Source organism: Mustela nigripes, chromosome 10 (genome assembly GCF_022355385.1).
Source record: "Mustela nigripes isolate SB6536 chromosome 10, MUSNIG.SB6536, whole genome shotgun sequence".
Taxonomy (NCBI): Eukaryota; Metazoa; Chordata; class Mammalia; order Carnivora; family Mustelidae; genus Mustela; species Mustela nigripes.
In genome coordinates, this window is record NC_081566.1 from 15,900,309 (window position 1) to 15,919,548 (window position 19,240).

Sequence of the window (19,240 nt, forward strand, 5' to 3'; positions counted from 1 at the left end):
GTGTGGCCTTTGCAGAGAATATATACATCTGTGTAGGTTAGGGCTTAGAATCAGGCAGATGACTTAGACCCATGGTGGCCCGCTGCCGCACCTGGACTATCCTTACACTTACCCTGTGCAAGTGCCCGGTGACCTTAACTGCTGTGAACTGTGCGTGCACAGTATGTGCCCTGCCATCCAAACTTGGGCAGCCAGAACTCTCCAGAACTGTGGAGCTCAGGTTCATCCCTAGTCATCCGCATGGCCTGATGTGTGGAGGGAGCCCACCTGAAAATCACTCTGAGCCATCAGCTAAAATGTGTGGCAGTCCCCATGTGGACTGGCTGGCTGTCGGGTCCTGGGCCTCTGCTGTGATCAAGGCTCCCAGTTGTCTCTTACTGGAAGATACCCAAACCAGGCCTTGAAATCCAGCCTAGGCAAGGCAATCTACACTCCTCCAGCTTTGCTTTCGGGGGAAATATTCACATTAGATGCCACCGATCCCCAAGAGACCCTCATTGAGATCTTGCTCTTCTGACACTGCCCAGTTCCAGTGACCCTGGCTGCCCTAATGAGCACAGACCCTATCAGCAGTCCTTCCCAACCACCTGCACAGCCCCCGGGGCAGAGGAGAGTGGCCCCTCGGAATCTTTCAGAGGTGACAGCTTTAAACTGGTGATAGTCCCCATGTGGACTGGATGCCTACTGGTATCCTGGGTGTCTCTCAGTGAAAGCCATCCCAGCCAGTGTGCCCACCCCACCTTGGCAAGGCTGTCCAGGGTCCTTCAGCTGTGCCCACAGGGCAGTATGTGTGTGAGCGTAGATAAAGGCTCAGAATTAGGCAGAGGCTTTGTGCTCTCAACAGCCCACTCTGGGAGCAGCCATCACCCAGCACTGCGAGGAGCCCTCGTGAAGTCCGTTCACACCCCTGCAGCCTGCCTGGGGCAGTGGAGACCCTTCAGCTCTGCAGAATGCCTACTGTTCTTTAACCATCTGTATGGGCTCCATGGTGGAGGAAGCCTGCTCCCTAAAATCTTTCTTAGCCGTTTGGTTCATACTGGAGAAAGTCCCCATTTGCTAGCTGCCTGATGTGGTGTCCAGTTTCTCCAGCAAAGCTCCCAGGTGTCTCTTCGCGAAGGCTAACCCTACCAACAGCCCTCCTTGGCAAGGCAGGACTGAGTCCTCCAGTCTTATCTTCAGGGTAACTACTGAATTGCAATTGTGTAGCTTAGGGACTTAGAATCAGGCAGATGCCATAGTGCCCCAAGAGCCTGCATTTTAGACCCGGCCTCTCCCAACACTCGTGAGTGGCAAGTTCCGTGGTTTCCTTGACCTGCACCGCCCATACATGCACAGCACAAGCTGCTGGCCAGTCTTGGGCAACTAGAGCTCCCGGGCCTGTGGCGTTCAGGCCCATCCCCCACCACCAGCCTAACTTGATGTAACATCAAGTCCTTGTTTTGACTGCTTGATGGAATCCAGGGCTTATCGGGAATCTAAGCTCCCAGAAGTCTCTTGGAGGATCTCCCCGCTAGATTGCCCGGCCCTGCCCTGGCAAGATGGTTCAGATTCCTCCAGTTTTGCCTTCAGGGGAATATGTGTATCTGTCGAGGTTAGGTCTTGAAATAAGGCAAATGCTGTGGATGCAAATGCCCCATGGCCAGTGGGAGCCCACCTACAAAAATCGTTGAGGCTGCCACTTAAAACTGGCAACAGTCAGGGGCACCTGGGTGGCTCAGTGGGTTAAAGCCTCTGCCTTCGGCTCAGGTCATGATCCCAGAGTCCTGGGATCGAGCCCTGCGTCAGGCTCTCTGCTCAGCGGGGAGCCTGCTTCCTCCTCTCTCTCTCTGCCTGCCTCTCTGCTTACCTGTGATCTCCGTCTTTCAAATAAATCAAATAAATAAATAAATAAATAAATAAATAAACCAACCTGGCAACAGTCATTCCCCGTTGTGGTGGGCTCCCTGATGTGGTCCAGGCTTCTCCAGAAATCAAGCCCCTTAGGTGTCTGTAATCAGAACATACCCAGGCCAGCTCTGCAGGTTCAACAGGGTCATGAGCTGGAGGGGGATTGGTCCCAGGCTTGCTGAGCCTTACCACAAAGCTTGGAGGCTTTCAAAGGAAATATATTTAAACTATTTTATTAATTTTTTAAAAATACAAATAGAAACAATAGCGTTATTACTTTAGGGATAGGAAGTCCCTGGAACTTCTCTGCCAATCTTTGAAAACGAACTGGGAAATTTAAATTTACCACAAAGGTGAAAAACCTCCAAAGTTCCGAGACAGTGTCTAGTTCTACACCAGTTTCTTCTAGAAGTCTGGTATCACTCAAGAAGTAATTCGTCTTAATGCAGAATGTAATTAGAGTTTTTCTGTGATAATAATTAAACAGTGATATATGGTATCATGTATGGTATCAGATGCCCACAAGTCCCTGTTCTAAGTCAAAAAAACAGACTCCAAAAGTAATAAAAGATTAACTACCAGATACACAAAAGAAAATATGGAAACTTGAAAAACAAAACAACTGAATAAAAATTAACTTAAGAGGACATTAGATAATAAATTTTAATTATTTCACATTTAAAAAATATAAAGTTTTGTTTTAAAAATAATCATTTTATTCATGAACAGAGCCAAAAGTAATATACTGCTTCTTTTTAAAAAGTAAGTTTTGAAATAGTATAGAAAACTGACAATAGTTTTAGTTGATTGCACTTATACAAGGAAGGAAAAGTGTTTTTTTAACAAAGCCTGAACATTAAAAAAAAAAGTTCCATTTTAAAAGCTTTTGCTAAATTATATTGAAAGGAAGTGATGAAAAACCATATTCAACTGAATGAAGAAACAAAAATTTTTGTTTCATTGGTGATTCGAATCACTGATAGAGGAAATAGTTATACACATTTCATACTGGTTCGTCATAGATCTGAGGTAGCACAGGTCAGCAGGCCAACAGAACAATTCTACAAGGCACCATTGGTTTTGTGTGACAGAACACTAGCTGGCACCTGAGATCTAGAAATACAGAAAAAATTCAAACGTGGTATATAAATTTTTCTTCAATTTTCTCTGATTTTATATTGGATTGATACTGATATGATATTTACTTTGTCTTTTTGTTCAGGCAGGTCTTTCCTCAAATCTACTTGAGAGATTCCTTCACAAAGTTGCAAATGTAAATAGTTCTTTCAGGTATGTCCCTACACTCAACTGAACGCCACCTTAAGGCCCTGGTTAGAACAGATTTATATGTTTTTCCTATGACAGATATTTTCCAATAGGTTCCTCTCCCATGTCTCCGTAATCTGCTTTTCGGGATCAATAAAGATCCCTGTATCTTCCTAGTGTTTCAAAAACTCCTTCCATGTCTTAATCATGTGACTTCCTTCATGCTTTAAGCATCAAAATGCTGAGCCTTACCACAAAGCTTGGAGCATCAAAATGCTTAAAGCATGAAGGAAGTCACATGATTAAAGGATGGAAGCATTCTGGAAATACTAGGAAGACCTATATACATACACACACATATATATTATATATACATACATATTCTGCTCTCACAACAGCAGAGGCCAAAACCTAGTTGCAATATTCCAAGATCATGGTAATAGTCCCCAGGTATGCTGTGTCATGGAACAGACCTTTCCTTAGGTCAAGATAATTTTATTAGAGTTCTGCCTTCAGAGCTGCAATGCCAATCAACTACTATCTCCATGAACACTGTTCTCAATCTTTCTTACTATCACAGAACACGGTTCAACAACTAATATTGGTCACTAAAACCTCTTGGAATCTATTTTACCATGTATGCTTCCTTTTACAAAGTATAACACCTCTTGCATTTCTTTAGATGTTAGCCTAATGGTATTTCTAACCATCTAGTCGAGAAATGAGCCGCATTATATAATGTTCCATCACTGTGCAACAAGTAAACAGCATGGTGCAGTTAGTTACTGTACCCATATAAAACCTACTGTTCAATTAGTTCCTAAAAATCTGTTCTGCTTAAATGGCACTCAAACTCTCATCCTAGACAATTATAAAATTCCATTCAGGGGAGACAGAAATGATGATCAAGAGAAATTAACAACAGCATCAGAAATATGCTTACCAAATACTAACTTATACATTCTTCTTTTCATCTGTACGTCTTTATCTTTCATAAATAGCATGTCTGTACAATAAACCTATATTTCATCTTCTTCCAACATATAAGATTTAATACATTCATTATTTTCCTATCTTCTAAGTTTTTTTTTTTTTTCACTTAATCAGCAATTTTCAAATTTCGTTATCAGTGGAACTCTTTGTTCCAAGGAAGTCCTATGGAGGGAGACTCCCACTATATAAAGTGGTCAAAAGCAGAACTGCTCTGATCAGTAGGGGAGGGCTGTCAGTAGACACAGCTTAGAAACCACTGCTCTAAAACATTCCAGAAGCTGAAGAAAAGATATTGTCCACTGGAACTTCTTCATTTCCATGATTATAAACAATCTCCCCCTTGTTTCCACTTTTTAAAAACATTTCTTAAGGACAGCTACTTTTACCTCAGCCCGTTAATGGGATAAAAAGCATAGAGTCTTACATATAGCTGAGTATTTGAATTCTTATTTCTTTTCACACTATTCCAAAATGCAAATTAGTATAAGATGTAATCCCATGACTGGTTATTAAAATCAGTTTAAAATTATTTAAGATGTGATAGAAAAAGTTTTTAATTACCATTGCTTCATAACTGTAATTGTTCTAGTCCAAGTCCAACATTAGCCAAAAGGCTCGTTATCAAGAAAACAAAAATCACTTTGTAGTCATTCTGAGCAGGTTTTATCTTCTCATGTAATGATTCTGTGGCTATATTTTTGGATTAAAAAAAAAAAGCTTCAGTTATATATTTCTATGCATATTTTAAACATGATTGGCTTGAAAGGCCAGGAAAAGAGGTCACGTTTTGTTAAACTTAGAAAGATAATACAAAAGTTTAAAAATGAAAATTTTTTTTTTCTAAAATAAGCTCCTTTGTGCTTGCCAGGCTTTTCATCAACCTCCTTCCACAGAAACAGGTTTTTAAACTGACTTTTTAATAAATCCGTGCCTTCCGAAACCCAACTCGGTGCTTAGCTTATAAAAAAACACCCCTGTTCTTCTATGTTCCTCACAGGCTGGACGGGCAGCACCAGGTGTGAAATGCGGCTCCAGAGCCCACTCAGCTTGTCCGAGTCCATGTGGTTGAAGGAGCGGGGAGTGTCGGAGTTGGTAAACCTGGCCCAGAGTAAATCTCTCACTTTTTCCTCAGTTTCCCTTGGGCCAACACTTGCTTCTAATGTTTCCTCCTCCAGGAGAACAGTCAGCACCAGGGCCACATCTTTGAAGGCGGCATTCTCATGGTCACAATACTTGTAGAAGATCAGGGTAGAGCCCGCGGGAAAGGATTCGAAGTGGTGTACCACAGCAGCCTTCTGGCCATTCTCGAATCCCGAGCTCAGCTCCATGTCAACCAATTGCTTGACCGTGTCACTGTCCTCCAAGGTTCTTCCAGCCCCGTCGATCTGAATGGCAGAGACTTTTTGGAAGGAGGTGTAGGCGTCTGCGACGAGGTAACTCAGGCACTTCAGGGTCTCTCTTCCCTCTTGAGCTGCTGTAAATATGACGGTGGCCGGCTCGGTGGGGTTCGAAGCATTGAGGTGCTTCTGGAGAAATTTACGTCCTCTCTGCCACAAGAAGGAGCTCTGGCCTGGGAATTTATCCTTCAATTGGCTAAACTGAGCCAAAAAGGCCTCTAAAGCTGGATTTTTGGGCACTTGCTGGGCTGGAGAGGAACAGTAGCTATTAACAAAACTTACCAAAACAATAGTCATAACCATGAAGCAAAGAAAGATGGAGCCTGTCAGAAAATAGGATAATAAAATACAAAATTAGAACATCGACCAGAAACAAAACATGTGGTAAACTGAAATGCATTAGAGATACTGTCAGATTTTACTAATTGTGGAGAGTTTCTTTTGCCTATATCCTCTAAAGTTTGAGATATTAAGGTCTACCAAAAATACTTACTCTCTAATTTCTTAAATTATTTGAAGGTAAAATATTTTTGTTAAAAGGTGAAAGTGAAGTTTATGTATTTGTTGCTATAACTAATGATGTGACTTGGAACTATTGGGACAGTCTTCCACCTTCTCGAAGTACCATTACCCACAATAAGCTAATTCGTTCTTTATGGGTCAAAATGTGGAAATGCCACTTGAGAAGTTAAAAAATACTCTGTAATAAAAAGCAGTTTTAGTTTCTTATTTTTGAAAATGGGAATTCCCATTTTGTTAAGGATGGTGAAATATCTGCCAGGGCCCCTAAAGGAAAAATCCTTAAAACTCTATTGCTCTATTTCACTATTAGTTATTATCAAACACTTTTTAAAAACATATTAAAACAAGCCACAGTAATTAGATACCAAAAAGAAATAAGAGGCTTCTAAATTGGTAAGGAAGATGTAAAACTTTCACTATTTGCAGATGACACAATATTCTATATAGAAAACCCTAAAGAAACCACCAGAAAACTACTAGAACTCATAACTGAATTCAGTAAAGTTGCTGGATACAAAATCAATGTGCAGAAATCTGGTGCATTTGTATACACTAATAATGAGGCCGCAGAAAGAGAAATCAAGAAAACAATCCCACTTGCACACCAAAAATAATAAGATACATTGGAATAAACCTAACCAAGGAGGTGAAAGACCTGTACTCTGAAAACTAAGGAACACTGATGAAAGAAATTGAAGATGGCACCAAGAAATGGAAAGACATTTCATGCTCATGGACTGGAAGAACAAATATTATTAAAATGGCCAACTGCCCACAACAATCTACAGATTTAATGCAATCCCTATCATAACATCAACAGTATTTTTCACAGAACTAGAACAAATAATCCTAAAATATGTATGGAACCACAAAAGGTCCCAAAGAGCCAAAGCAATTTTGAAAAAGAAAAGCAAAGCTGGAGGTATTACCATTCCAGACTTGCAGGTATGTTATGAAGTGGTAGTGATCAAATAGGACGGTACTGGCATGAAAACAGCCACGCAGATCAATGGAGCAGAACCAAAAACCCAGATATAAACCCATGCTTATATGGTCAATTAGTCTTCGACAAAGAGGAAAGAAAATCCAATGGGGGAAAAAGATGATTTCTCCAACAAATGGTGATGGGAAAACTGGACAGCTACATGCAAAAGAATGAAACTAAATCGCTTTCTTACACCATACACAAAATCAAATTCAAAATGGATTAAAGACCTAAATAGGAGACCTGAAACCATAAAATCATAAAATCCTAGAAAAGAACACGGGAAAGTAAGACCTCTGATATCAACCATAGCCACACTTTTCTAGGTATGTCTCCTGATGCAAAGGATATAAAAGCAAAAATAAACTATTGGGACTACAACAAAATAAAAAGGCTTTGCATGGCAAAGGAAACAATCAACAAAACTAAAAGGCAACCTACCTAATGGGAGAAGGTATCTGCCAATGACATGTCCGATAAAGGATTAGTATCAGAAATTTATAAAGGGCTTACACCAATCAACACCCAATAAACAAATAATCAAATTAAACAGTGGGCAGAAGAAATGAAGAGACATTTCTCCAAAGAAGACATCCAGATGGCCAACACACCCATGAAAAGATGTTCAACATCATTCCTCATCAGAGAAATGCAAATCAAAAGTACAAATAGGTATCACCTTACACCTGTTAGAATGGCAAAGGTCAACAACATAAGAAACAACAGGAAAAGATGGCGAAGAGGCGGAGAAAGGGGAAGAGTCTTACACTGTTGCTGGGACTGTCCTCTCCAGTGGTGCAGCATCCTCAAAAGTTAAAAACAGAGCTACCCTACTACTCAGCAACTGTGCTACTGGGTATTGACACAAAAAATACAAAAACACTAACTCAAAAAGATACACGCACCCCTATGCTTATTGCAGCATTGCCTACCACAGCCAAATTATGGAAGCAGCCTGAGTGTCCAGCAGCAGAGGAGTGGATATAGATGTGGAGTGCGTGCATATGTACACACACATACTGGAATAATATTCAGCCAAAAAAAAAAAAAATGAAGTCTCGTCATTTGCAACAACATGGATGGAGAAAGTATAAGGCTAAACGGAGTCAGTCAGAAAAAGGCAAATACCATGTGATTTCAGTCGTATGTGGAATTTAAGAAACGAGACAAATGAGCAAGGAAGAAAAGAAGAGACAAACCAAAATCACAGACTCTACAGAGAGAACAAACTGATGGTCATCAGAGGGGAGAGGCGAGAGGCGGGGGGGATGGGCACACAGGTGACGGGGATTAAGGAGGGCACGTGCCGTGTCGCGCACCGAGTGATGGATGGAGTTGCGGAATCACTAGCCTGTACACCTGAGACTAACAGAACACTGTAAGTTAACTGTACTGGAATTGAGACAAAACAGAACAACACACTATAAAACAATGTTAAAACTGTTGGAATCTGTTAGTTTTCTAGTTCGAGTTTTCTCCTTTTCTCTGAGGATTTCTGAATGTGAATCAACACAACAACAAGACCAATTTTTTTTTCTCCTACCATAACTCCAAAGATCCTTTTTATCCATCTTTTTTATGGTATCCGGTGCATTCTCTTTGTTTTCTTCCAACTCTTGTGTTTCTTGCTGATGACTCTCAGCCTCTGGGGAGAAAAGGAATATTATTTGCAGAAAATATACTAATGGGGTATCATATACTTTAAAACTCTTACCAAACCAAATTATTAGATTGAGAGGATTTCTGTACTTTATCTTATACAAAGCTAACTTTTGTTCTGTCTTTTCCTTAAGGCTATTACTTTCACTCTACTTAGAAGAATAAAATCAAGTGCTGTAAATTCATGTAGGGTTACTGTTGCTACAGTCACTATTCCTCACTGGTCCTCATGTCAAGGACAAAGAAACAAGCATCCTAGTATTACAGCCAAGCTTATCTACAATGTGTCTCGAGAAAATGTTCAAAATTAAAAAGGGATTTAAGAAGTGTTAGCTGCGGGCACCTGGCTAGCTCAGTTGGGAGAGCATGCACTGATCTCAGGGTCATGAGTTCAAGCCCTACACTGGGTATAGTAGAGCTTACTCAAATAAATAAAGCACAAATAAATAAATAAATAAATAAAACACTTAAAAAAATTAAGTGTTAGCTGAACACAAGACTCATTATCACAGAGCAATGGTACTCTAACTCCAGGGTTCAAGTCATGTGGCAAGACTCCAAGTACACAAAAACAGAGACTCTTTTAAGTTTAGAGATAGGAGAGATTACTGTACAGTTACAAAACAGCTTACAAAAGCAAGTTTGAACTTCTTAGTGAAGGAAGGACAAAAAGCAAGGAATACAAAGTAAAGAAAATTGGTGAATTACATAAAAATGTAGGTGTGAGGCGAGAGAGCAATCTTAAAATGTGAAAAGGAGGGCAGTATTTTGTAGCCCTCTTGGTCACTCTACAGCCGAGATGTGTGCTTACGGTGTACTCCATTAACATGAAGAAATAAGATCATCTCCACCTATAAAGGGTCGTGTATTTAGTCAAAGCCCACCCCAAAAAATGGACTTTAAAATATCATATCACAGACTATAAAAGGATCTTTACTGATACCCTCCTGTAGCCCCACCTTACCCATCATGGCAAAAGGTCTAGCAATGTTAAGGGCTTTGCCCAAGGTCACATAAAGAGATGTGGCTAAACTGAGATTAGAACAAGGCTTCTCATCTGCTAGGTCAGCTCATTCCATTATACATATATATATATATATATATATGTATAATGGAATGTATATATGTATGTAATATAATATATATTATATATATTATATTATATTATATTAAGTTGCTTCCCATACATAGCCTGCATTTTTAAAACAATATTTTCTTCCTCTACTCAGTGAACCTGCATACTGGTGAAAATCTGATGGAAGATTAATAGTTCATACAAGTCACATTCATTCATTTATGTAACAACTATTCATAAAGTTGCTTCTCTGTGCCCAGTGCCACAGAAATACAATGAATGACAAAGACATAGTCCTTGCCTTCACTGAAGTTACAAACTATCCTAATGATTAGTGAATGAAACATATTATATTATTTGAGATCTGTCACTGACTTATTGTGAAACATGAATTTCCAGTCCTTAGTCGAGTCCCTGAGGCAGAATGTCTTACATTTTATATTCCTTTGCACTTGGCAAATAGGCGTTTTAGACTTAGCTCTTCTGTGTACTTATGAAATACAAATCTGTCCATGCAATTATGGACAGTGAGAGCTAGGAGAGACCAGCTTTTGGATAGCTCTTATCCAACCTTTTCATACTACAAATAGGAAACTGAAGTACCAAGGAGTTAAGAGACCTGCCCAGGGTCACCCAGGTTAGCAAGTGGTAGGGCCACAACTAAAACTCATGTGTCTTTTGTGTTCCAGTTAAGGACTTAGCTGCTGCAACTATTATCCTCATAGAAGATAGGATGTTTACTCTCCTTAATATACAAGTGGGGGAAATCATATAGAGAGAAATTAACCGACCTGCTCAAAGTCCTATAAAATATGACTGAGTTAAGGGCACTGGACCATTGATGCTGGTTTTTAAATATACCCATCTCTTGATTTATGCAGCATTTAGTTTCAAAAAAAAAAAATTAAAAAATGTTAAGTAAAACTGTGTTCCTAAAATAAAAAAATAAATAAAAGCCAGAGGTGAAGTTTTAAAAAGTCAATCTCTTTTTAAAAATCATACTACATTACTACAAACAGTAAGTAAATAAAAATAGTTTAAGGGCATCTGGTGGCTCAGTCAGTTAAGCACCTGCCTTGGGCTCAGGTCATGATCCCAGGGTCCTGGGATCGAGCCCCACATCAGGCTCCCTGCTCAGCGGCGAGTCTGCCTCTTCCTCTGACCCTTCCCTCTTTCATGCTCTAAATCTCTCTCTCTGAAACAAATAAAAATTTTTTTTTTAAAGTTTAAAAAGGCAGTTTATGTGTTGGAAGCTACTTAAGTAGTGCAATGAGCTAGTCAACGAGATGAGAAACCTCACTATAATCTCAGCTCAGTCGTGTCTCTTTAAGTGGCCTTGATCCTATAAAGAGAAGTTCTCTAAAAAGTTCTCTAAAAAGAAGGCCCCTGACCTATGCTGTGTCCCCAGCAACAGAGCAAGACAAAAGTCCGATGGGCTTCCTCACCTGGTGCCAGCCGTCGCCTCCTCACGGAAGGCTGGCTCTCCGGCGCTACAGGGGAATGCACAGGGCTCGGGGCACCCCGAGGGTCCGCGGCGGGTGGCTCCGGTGAAACTCCAGGTTCGCTGCTCACCTCTTCAGGCAGGGCTGCAGAGCCGCTCTGTAAGACTGCATCTTCTCTTTCTACCCTGTCACTTGGAGATCTGGTGGGTTCTGGTAGGTTCTGTTCTTCCTGAAAACTCTGGTTGTTCTCATGTTGTGTTTTAGCCTTTGGATAGTTCCCATAATTTGTCCCATCTGGACTGTCTGATTGATCATCTGTGTCTGCACTTCCTGTACCTATGGTTTCTACCCCTTGGTGGACGACGTCATTGAGACCAGAGGCAGAGTCTGGGGTCTGAGCTTCTTCAATAGTACTTTCGGGGACTGTGGTCTCCTGTGCCTGAGGACTTACTGATACGTCATTTTTCAAATCCTTTTGAGGGGCTATTGAGATAAAAATTTATAATTTTTATTGAAAAAAATTCCCTATTTTTTTGTAGTTTAACAAGGTCCCTGATTAATAAGGAATATGTGTATAGATTTGATGGTTTACAGGCACTCTTCCTAAACATTACTTCTCTTGATTTCTACTCCAGGTGGTTAAGACAGACTTACTATGTGTTAATAAATCTAATAACACTAATGTAGAACTATTTTGAATGACAGAACCAATTTTTGGTTTATTAAATACATCCTCTTCCCTAACAAAATAATGAAAATAGGCAATAATCGTCAAGAACAATTAAAACCACTATGCAAAAAGCTGATGAGACATTTTATAATGAATGAACCAACTGATCAACCTTAACATCACAGAAAGAGGGAAAAAACAGACATCATTAACCTCCCAGGTCAGTGCAGTGGGAAGTGCACTATACCACCTATGAAGTATTCTTGCCAAATGAACTGGTATCTGATCAAGATTCTAGAGCTAATTACTGGCTTCCATGAAATATTTGGATAGAGGAACATATTAAATCATGCATCAAAAAATTAACATAATAATTACTATAATAATAAAATCGATTATTGATTAAATATTTTAAAAAATCATGCCTCAGACTTATATAAATAAGACTCAAATAAATAAATAAATTTATAATAAATAAATAAATAAATAAATAATAAATAAAATATTTAAAAAAAAAGAATTGCATATTTATGACTAAAATTACATGATGTCTAGAATTTGCCTCAATTCAAGAATGTGGGAGAAAGGAGCAAGACTACAGATGAAATAATGTGTTGACAGCAGATGAAGTCATTTGATGGGTATGTGGGATTCATCTCATCTCCGTCTCCATGCTTATGTATGTCTCACATTTTCTATAATAAAGCTTAAAAAGAAAGCAATCTAAAAGATATATCAATCAAATATAGTGAGTAGTCCACTAAAAAAAAATCCCAAACCCCAACTGTGGAGAAAAAAAAGATTAGGGAGAAAAAAAAAAGGTATGAGGTAAGCGGGGAAATGTACATACTGATTAAATGTTTTATGATATTAAGGAACAACTATTAATATCTTTTTCAGGTGTCATATGCTATTTTGGTTACTTTTTAAAAAAATTATCTATAAGAGACGTAAACTGAAGTATGCACAAACAAAATGATATAATGCCTTGGATTTGCATTTAAATATTCCAAGGCAGGCAACATGATCAGCATTATAGGAATGCCTGGGTGGCTCAGCTAGTTAGTCATCTGCCTTCGGCTCAGGTCATGATTCTGGGGTCCTGAGATCGAGTCCTGCATCTGGCTCCTTGCTTGGCAGGGAGCCTGTTTCTCCCTCTGCCTGCAGCTTCTCCCCCTACTTGTGCGCACACACAGGCTCCCTCTGACAAATAAATTAAAAAAATGTTTTTAATCAGCATTATGTAGGTTATAATTGAAATTTAGATGTTGAGGGGCGCCTGGGTGGCTCAGTGGGTTAAAACCTCTGCCTTCATCTCAGGTCATGAACCCAGGGTCCTGGGATCAAGCCCTGTGTTGGGCTCTCTGCTCGGCAGGGAGCCAGCTTCCTCCTCTCTCTCTCTGCCTGCCTCTCTGTCTACTTGTAATCTCTGTCTGTCAAATAAATAAATAAATCTTTAAAAAAAAAAAAAAGGAAAGAAAGGAATTTAGATGTTGAAATTACCATATTGTTTGCCTGAAACTAGTATTACACTGTATTTCAACTAACTGGAATTAAAATAAAAACTTGGAAAAAAAAAAAAAGGAATTAGATGTTGAGTATGTGGGAATTCATTATAGTACTAACTTTTATATATTTTAAAATACCCTCAATAAAAGTTTTAAGTAAATATGCCCTCTTCTGAAATATCTACTTACTTTGCCTATTTTTATCTTCTACCTATACATACAAGCAAGATAAAGAATTTAAATTTCATCTTTCCCTATAACTTAAAGTAGATGGAACGTCAGTTTTCTTGATTTTTAAAAATATAACTCCAAAAATTAGTCTACTGTCCCTACTGTATTTTTCCTAGGTTTCTACTACTGGAATCTCTAAAACATTAATCTTCCTCATAATTCGGGTCAGATACTATGGTAGACTTCTAAATACAAAAGAATAAGAATAATCATACCAAACTATCAAACTAATCTTTTTTACTTCCGAACTTCAGGTTTCCATCATCTGAGATCCTCCCTTAGAAAAGATCTAGATTCCTACAGCACAGATCTGGACAAACCAGTGCTGTACAGACTAGTCTTACCCTCTGCAGGATCCCTAAGTCCTCTGTCCGCCATGTTTGTGTTCTAGCTCTTCAGACTTTGGGATACTTTTTGTTAGTGTCTGGTTTTTCTTGTGAAGATGTCTTGTTTTCTTCTTGTCCCAAGTCCCAACAGACTCATGCTTCCCGTGGACCCAGGAAACAAGGCATTTATACAGTGACTAAAATAAAATGAAAAAAATTAAATGACTTTTTATTCATACATGGAATAAATGCCAATTTTAGCTTTATTTATTCAATCTGTTTAGTTTGAGTAATAGTTCCTCTTTGAAACCTTTCTACTGAAGAAGAAATGTTTTCTGGCTTTGGTGAGGAGTCAAATCCTTGACAAGTAGAAAAAAGCTTCAGATTATTAAATTTTGCATAGATGCCATAATCTCCTAATACATTCCACTGAGTTGAAAGGATGGAAAATGCTAAATGACCAGAATCTTAAAGACAATGTCTTTGAAAATGGAATAAATAGTAATTCTAAGAGTAGACATTTAAGTCACCGCTCAGTTGTCACTACAGATTTCCTTTATGTCTTCAATTTCTGTCCCATACAAATCTCTCAGCCCATCAGCAGCTTTCACTTATCATTACTAAATAACAATGCACAGGGAGTACACCTACAAACTAAGGTAGCTGCCTTAGGAAATACATATTAGGAGTTGTATCACTGCCTTTGCAGAGATTCCCTCACAGTATTCTTTTTAGATCTCTTTAATGCCTTTCCATATGGTGCTCAAAGAAGACTGATGTATAATTATGAGCTATATACAAAAGGAATCAAAATCAGAGGCAATTCATAATCAATAAAATATTTCTATTATCATATATATTATATATATATAGCATATATATAAATATTATATATAAAAATCACTTTTTTGGTCAGGAACAATAATACCAAAAGTACTTAACTTGTCTCATCTGTAAAAATGATAAGGACTGCTATGAGGATTAAATACAAAAGTATATGTGAAATAGGTTGGAAAGGGTTACATTTTTGATGGCCTAGTTGAGAGGCTAGCCAGCTAGCATCGTGTCTTTTTCACCAGCACTCCTCTGTAAAATTTTATTTTACGAGTTGAATACTTTAATCCCAAATGCCTGGTATAATGCCTAGGGTAAAGCAGACTCCCTATTTTAATTTAAAAGAATATGGATAACTAAATGTATGAATGTACAGAGTGGAGCCAATTATAAACGTGAAAGGAGGGAGGAGTTAGAGACAGGCCTTCTTTCTGCTGGTGTAGACATCCAGAGAACATGTCTCAGATTTGGAGAGTTCGTGGTCACCCTTTTATCTTCTTCGATCTCCTAAGACTAGGCTTTCAACTCTACTTTGCATCAGCATGATATGTTGCAATGAGGGTTTCTCTCCTATCCTAGGTTCATAATAGAAATAAAAAGTCCCCAGTCTTTTTCTCGTTAAAACACTTTTTTCCTGTTAGCCCAAACCAGGAAAACGATGGGTAAAACTTTCTTATGCACCAGTGACAAAAATTTTAGAAAGCAAAGATGCTATTCATAATAACAATAAGGAATCTCATATTAAAAACTAAAAGATACCTGGTAATAAATCTAACAACAGCTATGCAAGAAATTTAGAATGGGGTGAATTTTATGGTATGTAAATTACACCTCAATAAAGCTGTATTTAAAAAAAAAAAAGAACTTTAGGAAGAAAAGCATAAAACTTTATTGAAGGACATAAAAAAGACCTAAGTAGAGAGATACATCATGTGCATAGACAGTAAGACTAAACCATTGATGCCAATTCTTTCCAAATTAATCTGTATATTCACTGTAAATTGAAACAAAATTGTAAGACAATTTTTGGATTGTTGCATGTTTCTTAGAGAATGGACAGCTGACCCTAAAATTCACACAGAGCAGTAAAGGATTAAAAAGAGGTAAGATAATTCTGAGGGAGGGGAGCTATCTTTGCCCCATACATCAAGACTTATTATAAAACTTACAGTAAATAAAAATGATAGGGCAATGGTACAAGGAACAAATAGAACATACAGAATAGAGAGCCAGGAAATATATGCACACATAGATAAAGGAAACTGGCTATAAGCGACAAGAGGGAAAGAATGGATTAATGAATAGTTTGAGGACAAGTGACAGTTTAAATGGGAAAAAAATAGATTTCACCCTGCCACCCGACACAAAAATCAATTCCAGATTAGAGACCTACACGTAAAGAGAAAAACTTTCAATTTCTTTATAATCTCAAGGTTTTCTTAAAACAAGATATAAAATACACAAACCATAAAGGGGAATTCTGATGTAATCACATATTAAATGCTCATTTCTATACAAATCATCAAAATCGAAGTTAAAACATAAATTCACTGACTAGAAAAATATCAGCAACACATATAATAATCAGCAGGGGATTAATATCCAGAACACATAAAGACTCCTAAGAGACAGATAATGCTATGAAAAAGTGGACAAAAGAGTTTAACAGTTTTAACAAATTGCTAAAACGAAGAGGAAACCTACCATTCTAATGAATCAATAAGAAGAGTGGTCAAGGAAATGCAAAACAAATTAATGACATACAACAGCTTTTTACAACCATTGACTGGCAAAAATTTCAAGTCAGGCAATACCAGGTGTTGGCAAGGATTTGGATATACAGAGTTCTTAAATGCTACTGGCAACAAGGCAAACTGTTACAACTTTGGAGAGCAATATGGCAATATCTGGTAAAGTTAAGATGTGCATGTTCTACAAATTGTCAACTGCACTTTTAGATTTATGCCTCAGAGAAACTTTCGAGGTTGGTGGCAGCATCGCTTAAAATGAGCAAAAATGAGAAAACCCCCTAAATGTCCATTAATAAGGAAGTGGATTTTAAAAAACTGTGGTATATTCTTACAATGTAGTAGCATATATGGCAATTAAAACAATGAATTATAGATCTCAAAAATTTGTGGAAGTACAGCATTATCATTTTTACATACAATTTAAAAAATAAATTTATACTACATCGTGTTTCAAAGAAGTATACAAATGGCATAAATAAGAACCACTGATACAAACCACAACCACGGATGTTATTTAAAAAGTGTAAGTTAAAGTCACACATAAAGGAGTATTATGCCAAATGATTTCATTTATATGAACTTCCAGAACAGGCCAATCATGGTCTATGGTGACAGAAGATCTATCAGTGGCTCCTGGGGAAGAGAACTGACTGGGAAAAGGCATAAGGAAACCTTCTGGGGTTAAGAAAGTATCTCCTATCTTTATTGAGGTGGTGGTTACGTTTATCATCAAGCTTAAAATCTGTACATTGCATGTACCCTCAATAAACTTTATTTCCAGAACTGAACATTATTTCCAAACAACTGAATGCTTTCAAAAATACATTGCCTGCTAGCTAGAATGCAGCCAATACACATTCTGTAGAAGGAACCATCACAGATCTTTCTATAATCTTACAAATGCTCAGCATATACCTTTCTTGTCACGAGGCACACATTCCTGCAGCCCATTTCATTCAGGCCCTTTGTAACAGATCACTGTTCATAGCTGAAATGGTATCCCCTCAAGGCTACAAGGAAGAAGTGGTATAAACATGGAGGTTCTCGACACATCCTTGCAAGAAGTCACATGGTGGGGCACCTGGGAGATCTTGAGGCCACTATCCCCAAAGCAGGTCACCTTTCGAGCGGTGTCCGATCCATATGAGGAAATGGAACCTCTGGACTGATTAATGAAAGTGAGGCAGAGCCTCATCCTGATGGAAAATGGCAATGTTGGAGACATTTTGCAGCGGCAGGAAAAACCCTTCCATAATCATGTCCACAAAAAGACTCCTCTGATGGTATCGTTTGCAAAAAGAACTGATGAAAACCCATGTGCTTCATATGGCACAATATTTACTTTCAGCAAATCCCTTACAAGTTTGTGAAATGTTGATTTTCACTGCCCCATACATGGATGTTATGATTCATTTTGCCACTTAAGGAAAACACAGCCTCACCAATGGTGACTATCTGCACTTCCCTGCGACCCTGAATCCTGCAGCAAAAGTTGTATCATTTTACTTTAACAGTCTCTGCATGAGGGCTTTAAATAGGATAAAGCAATAAAGTTTTATTCTCCCTTAAGGAAAAACGCCATAGATGGTACCCTGAAGGATGCTTTCCTTCATTTCCACATCCTGGGACTTCTCTAAATAGGGACACAAATTTGCCTCCCTACTTTTCCTCTGCTGCTGTGATTGCCTTGGACTCTTTTAAGATGTATCCTTTCTCTTCCATCCATTGTAACAATGGTAATGCTTTGACAACTTGGTAAGTGTTCACAGACTAGTACACTGCCTGACCTTTGCATCTTTTAGTGGACTCCAACACACATGATGAAGTGTCGTAAGGGGAACTTGACAAACTGGTGCACATTACATCTTTATGCACAAATGTTACTGGTGTTACTGAGTAGTAACATATTTAAAGCAGTCGATTGTCTTTTATTGCTCTGAACCATTGTTTAAATACATATAAAATAAAAAATTAAACACAGGAACAGGAAGGATACACATCAGCTTCCATTTGATGCTTGCTTCTGCTGATGGAAGGACAGAAACAGGATAAGGACAAGAACGGGTTCCAACTCTATTTGTCAAGTATCTTTAAAAAAAAGAAACTTGAGGCAAATGTAGCAAAACATTAATGTATTTTAGATCTGGTTACCTGGTGAATGTTATTTTCTGGACTTTTCTATATGTTTGATATAGTTAATACTTTTTTAAAATGAGTAATACAATGCATCAGCCTCTGTAAGGAAAAGCATCAAAAGGCAGAGCCTATGATGCTTTTGCCTTTGAGCTCGCAAGCAATGAATTTATGCTTCACAGGCCACTTCAACCACAGCCTTCCATGCATTTTGTCACAAGCAGCTGGGAGGAGAAAGGACAAGAAAAAGCTGCCTGTGAGAACAGTATCAGGGCTGGGAGAGCAGCAGGACTTCACCCAACTTCTACTCATTCTGAAAACCTCTGGTCCCACCATGGGGACCAGGCAGGAGGGAGGGCGGGAGGGGACAGAGACCGAGAGGAGACCTGGGGAATAAAGGGTAGGTACCAGGAAGCACTGGAATCTGTAACACTTAAGCAATATATTTTTTTAAGGATTTTATTTATTTTAGAAAGAGGGAGAGCAAGAGGGAACATGAGTGAGCATGAGTGGGGGAGGGGCACAGGGAGAGAGAGAATCCCAAGGCGGGGATCAATCTCA

At 38.6% G+C, this 19,240-nt stretch overlaps 1 protein-coding gene across 4 annotated transcripts in view; it reads right to left on the reverse strand.

The window, feature by feature from the left end:
• Window positions 1-2,104: 2,104 nt before the first annotated feature.
• The window catches only part of LOC132025429 (torsin-1A-interacting protein 2-like), a 40,767-nt gene continuing 23,631 nt past the window's right edge, over window positions 2,105-19,240 (reverse strand). For all 4 annotated transcript variants that reach the window (XM_059412703.1, XM_059412701.1, XM_059412702.1 and 1 more), the window contains exons 2-5: window positions 13,980-14,158; window positions 11,230-11,709; window positions 8,594-8,695; window positions 2,105-5,866 (exon numbers count right to left, since the gene is read on the reverse strand). In XM_059412703.1, coding sequence (XP_059268686.1) covers window positions 5,100-5,866; window positions 8,594-8,695; window positions 11,230-11,709; window positions 13,980-14,013 — 1,383 coding nt within the window. In that variant the 5' untranslated portion in view covers window positions 14,014-14,158 and the 3' untranslated portion in view covers window positions 2,105-5,099. The remainder of the gene's footprint in view (window positions 5,867-8,593; window positions 8,696-11,229; window positions 11,710-13,979; window positions 14,159-19,240) is intronic.